The following is a 5,326-nucleotide window of genomic DNA, read 5'->3' as shown; positions in this document are numbered from 1 at the left end:
TATGCGACATGTTGTTTCGAATTTCCCTTTCTGTCGAATTGCTGCAGCTTAAGTGGTGATAGCCAACATGTATTTTTAGGTTAGAAATTCTTTGGGAATACAGCTTTACATATGTGAGCGGAGATTTTGATATGGACTCAGATTTATCTTTGATAGCCTCCACGATGAAGTCTTTCAATTGGTCAACGGGAATCAAACCTTTGGCAGACACTTCAAACTCTTTAATCGTTGTTTCTTGTTTTGTGAAGGACTCTCATTTCTCTTGAGTTTCATGAAGCTTCGCACATAATTGATTGGATTCTCCTTCTTCCATATTCTCTATCATATTTTTCAACTTGGTAATTTGAACGTCTTGACCCTTGATGTTCTTGATAGGCCTTCAACTGCTTTTATCAAATTTACAAGTTGTTCTTCTATGGTAGAAGTTTCGATCACCATCATTTGCACAATTATCATAGAGGATGAAGAGTAATGTTGAACATCACAAATATAGAGCTTGGATTGAGAAGTGACATAAGCGAAGATCGAATTAGATCTAGTGCTTAAGACATCATCATTTTCATGAATGAAGGGATCATTAGACTGACATGTCGTTTTTGTGATAGCCTTAGTCGATTCAAAGTTCTTTCAACCACCTTAGAGATGTTGCTCCCTCGTTCTAGAACATACAGAGATGATATTTTTTCTTTTGGAGAAGATAAATTGAGAACATGAGATGACTTGGACGGTTCTTAATTCACTTGTTGTTCCCGTATTACAGCTTTACTCCTAATTCGGCCAACAATTTCCATGGAAATTTTCAAGTCATTTGTGGAGTTAACATCCTCCAAAGCATCGGATTTAGAGTCGATATTCATTATAGCCATAATGATATTTTTTAAATCTTGAAGAGAGAATTTAAATCCAATAGTTTTTACGGATGCAGATGCAGATGTAGATGCGGATCTTGAGTTGACCTTTTTGGAAGCCATCTTAGTGTTCTTGAATTTTGATTTTTTGAAGAGAAGAGATGAGAGGTAAAGATTGTCCTGTTGGGCGTGGCAATTTATTTGCAACAAATTTAAATAAATGGAAAATAAATCAACCATAAATAAAATATGAAGAAACATAATTTTATTGATAAAAGGTGCAGGTACAAATCTATTTATCCCTTGATTCTTCTCTCCTTAGATTTTCTCCATGATTCAAGGGCCGTTAATGGCATATTTCTCTAACTAGGATGATTTGGGTTTGGATGGATTCGAGGGTCGTTAGTGGCGTATTTCTCGAATTAACCAGGATGATTTGAACTTGATCTCCATGAGGGGATTTGTGGATCTTCTTGAAGTATATGATTATCAAGAAGAGTTTGACATATTTTGATCTCTTTATGAATATTTCATAACTTTGTAAAATTTTTGAGATGCCTTTTTAAGAAAATATAATGCCCTTTATATAGGGATGAATTAGGGTTTAGGGTAGAGTAGTCTCCAAGAAACCCTAACCGAAATAGGACTCGTCTTGTAGAGTCCTATAAAATTTTGATGTCTACAAATGCCTCCTAATTCATGGCTTGTCGGAGTGTAGATGTGATGAAACTCAAAGACAAGGTTTGAAGTACTTATTCTTCCACCTTTGCGATTTTGTGGCTTCAAATTTGCATAGTTGATTTGTGAGAGAAGAGATGAAGGGCATATTTGGTCCCACTGGGCATGCCAATTTGTAAGCGACTAAGTTTCGTTCCTGAAAAATAGCAATCAAGAAAGAAAAATAGTAACAAACAATGATATTTATATTAAGAATTTATGCGAAGGTTACAATCTTTATAAAATCTAATGAAAAAGGCGTAATCCTTTGATTCTTCTCCTCACGATCATCAACTCAAGAGCTTTGCTTTGTTCTTGAATCGACATAATACTTGTTGGAACTTTAGTACGAATGTGGTATGAAAATTTGCGGCTCACAACTTAGAGGCGAAGACTTCTTTGAATGCGGAAGACTTGCGCGCAGACCACCACTAAAGAGCAAAACTTTTTTATGTATTTCTACTTGTTCTTCTTCCTGTCTCTGTCTTTCTGGTAATATAAAGACCCCTTTATATAGGTGTGAGTTAGGGTTTGGGGGTATTTTGGTCTTTAAGTAATTTTAGAAGATCTTGGACTTGAAGAGCATGAGTTAGGCTCGTCTTGTCAGCTTAATAAACTGATCCAAATATAATTTAGACTTTATTTAAGTCATATAATTTTAACTTAAATATTAATCTAAATTTATTAACCAATAATTTGACTTGATCAATATATAATGAATATAAGAATTAATTCAAAATTTAATATGAATTTTTCAATAAAATTTCAGTGTCTACAGTTGTCTTTTATTTTCATCAAATCTCCATCTTATTTTTCTGTCAGTTGTCGTTTTGCAAAGGAAATTAGGAGGTAAAAACTCGCAAATATAAATTTTATTAGCAGAAAGCGAACAAATGCCCAGAAACGTCAGTAAGAAAAAAGATCAAATCCGTGTTTATACCGTGTATCTAGAAAATCACAGTTTTTTTATAGGAATACACAACCAGTGCTGGATAAAGCCTCCCCTCAACCAGTGCTGGATAAAGCTTGTCCCACTACAATTCATTTTTCACACTTTAGTCCCCAGCCTAATCTTTATTTGTTTCTTCCAACAGCCATCACCCAATTTGGCCTAGACTCTTTTTGGTGAAGGTATAAAGACTCTTTTATATTATCTTGTTTACATTCTTTCTAAATATATAGATGTTTACTTTTAAGGAAAAAGGATAAAAAAAAAAATACTCTTAGATTATTTGAAATGAATAAAAATATCTGATTTGATTCAAAAATGTCCTTATCGTCAATATTTAGGTCCAGAAATGCTTTTATTGTTATTTAATGGATCAAAAATATCCCTTTTTCAAATAAATATATTATTTATTTTCTTTTTGAACACATTGTTTTCCTAATAATATTTCTTTTATTACCAAATATTTATTCTACTTAAATTAGAAAAAAAATTAAAAAATTAAAAATATTTCTTATTTTATTATAATTATTTTTTATCGTTATTTGAATAAAATGTAATGATGGATTTATTATGATCTTATATATATGACATATATTATCCATTAAAAATTAGAGTACATGAAATTATTCTTTATTAATTGATAAAATGAGATTACGAAGAATAAAATAATTTCCTATATTTTTATTACTTGAAGTGGTTTGAAAGAAAAGAAAATAAGAATAGTGTTCCTTAAAAGTAATATTTTTATAAGGAACAATATTTTTTTAAAAAAAAAATATTTATTTGGAAAATGACATTTTTGACCCATTTTGTAACAATAGAGAAATTTTTGACCCATTAAATAACAATAAGGACATTTTTGGATCAAAATATTGACGATATTTTTGAACTAAATTATAAACAAAAAACCATTTTTATTCATTTTAAATAGTTTAATCATTTTCCCTACTTTTAATAGTGTTGAAGAATCAATGTAAAAGATGCGCATAACATAAAATCATTCGATTGGATACATATCGTAATTTTCACATATAATATCTTTATTTGAAAGACACTTACCAGCGTTACACTCTATATGGTTGTTTTTGCTTTTTCAGAGTAAATTCGAGTAATAAATAAAATTTTGATATTTAAAAATTACAAGTACCAATTTTTCTTATATATGAAAAAAAATACATTTTAAATATTAATCAAAGTGCATATTGTAATTATCTTAAAAAAATGCAAATGATACATAAATTGAGAAGTTGAAGTAACTATTTTTAATTTTGTGAATTTTAACCCAATTACTCCATATCATATTACCTCAAACATAAAATTTCAAAGGACAGAAATGGAACAATTGGTTCTTCTTTATAAACGTCAAACAGTCAGATTACGTGCTATAAATACTCAACTCCAGAATCATCGTTTGTCCACATTGCTACTAACTATTTAGTTCCTTCTAGAGTCTAGCTAAACTATTCAATTCCCTTTTAGAGTTGTCTGAAAATGGGATCACGTTACGAAGTTGAAGTAAAAATAACCTCAGCCAAAGATTTGAAGAACGTCAATTGGCGTTACGGTCATCTGAAACCGTACGCAGTTGTTTGGATTGATCCCAATGCTAAATGTTCCACTAAAGTCGATGAAGACGGAGACACTTCGCCTTATTGGAATGAAAAACTCGTTGTTCCTTTGAATTCACCGATCGATGAATCCATCTTGTACATCGACATCGTTCATGCTGGTAGCGCTGAAGAGGACACCAAGCCTCTCATCGGATCCACTAAGATTCCACTTAGCGAAGTCGTTGATGATGTTGGTATAGGCGGTGAGCTGGAGCGCGCGCTCCAACTCAAACGCCCTTCTGGCCGACCACAAGGAAAGGTAGAAGTGGAGGTTACCGTAAGAGAGCCACGCTACCGTCCGCGGGATGCGTATTATGCACCTCCATACGGTGTGCCTCCTCCGGCACAACCTTATAATTACGGCGGACTTTATGGCGCTCCACCGCCCGCAGGAAGTTACGGGCAACCAGCATACGGGGTGCCGGCAGCGGGAAGTTATGGACAGCCAGCATACGGGATGGGAGGCTACGGGCAGCCAGGTGGTTACGAAGAGGAGAAGAAGAAGAGCAAATTTGGAATGGGTACAGGATTGGCTGTGGGTGCAGTAGCAGGGGCATTGGGTGGACTGGCGATAGCAGAGGGTATTGATCACTTGGAGGACAATATCGCCGAAGACGCGGCGGCGAAAGTGGAGGAAGATCTCGCCGACGATGATGGTGATTACGGCGACGATGACTTTTAAGCTTCCGTTAAGTTTCTATATAGTAATATTCTTACAGTATTTTTTGACGCCAATAAAGTCATTAAGTAGAAAATATCCAAGGGAATAATGAGAACATGGAGGCAGAAACTTATATTCCAGTAAATCATTAATTTTAGGTTATCCTCCACCCCCCCCCCCCCCAAAAAAACTTGGATGCTATTATGCTAAATGTGAACCTGGTGTGATGTATTGTGAAGAGTCTAATATATTGCAATGTTGTAGATGTATATCTTTTTGTGTACTAATAAATGTTTCAATTATATGTAAAACCTAACAATTTGAGATTCAAATTAAGCTGTTAATTTCATATGGGGCAATAATCTTTGTACTTCGAATCATGTCAAATTTCTTGGGCGTTGGGATAGAGGCAGTATAATTAGTTGATTATAGAAGAAATAGTTTTAGTCAAAGTTGATTTTTGGACTTAAAACAATTTCTTTATTTTATTAACCAATATAGTCTATTCAAACATTTAGAACAAAGAAAAAACATTTTATAA

The 5,326-nt window shown here is 33.5% G+C and overlaps 1 protein-coding gene across 1 annotated transcript; it reads left to right on the top strand.

The window, feature by feature from the left end:
* The first annotated feature begins 3,907 nt into the window (after nucleotides 1-3,907).
* LOC129899254 (protein SRC2 homolog) lies at nucleotides 3,908-4,962 on the top strand. The gene has a single exon (XM_055974142.1). It carries the CDS (start codon nucleotides 4,006-4,008, stop codon nucleotides 4,804-4,806), a length of 801 nt encoding a protein of 266 aa, XP_055830117.1. The 5' UTR covers nucleotides 3,908-4,005; the 3' UTR covers nucleotides 4,807-4,962.
* Nucleotides 4,963-5,326: the final 364 nt, after the last annotated feature.

Source organism: Solanum dulcamara, chromosome 8 (genome assembly GCF_947179165.1).
Source record: "Solanum dulcamara chromosome 8, daSolDulc1.2, whole genome shotgun sequence".
NCBI lineage: Eukaryota > Viridiplantae > Streptophyta > Magnoliopsida > Solanales > Solanaceae > Solanum > Solanum dulcamara.
This window is presented reverse-complemented; position numbering and strand designations above follow the sequence as displayed.

Bases quoted from the DNA above. Each gene is read 5' to 3' on its own strand.
- LOC129899254 (XM_055974142.1), top strand. From the start codon at position 4,006: ATGGGATCACGTTACGAAGTTGAAGTAAAAATAACCTCAGCCAAAGAT.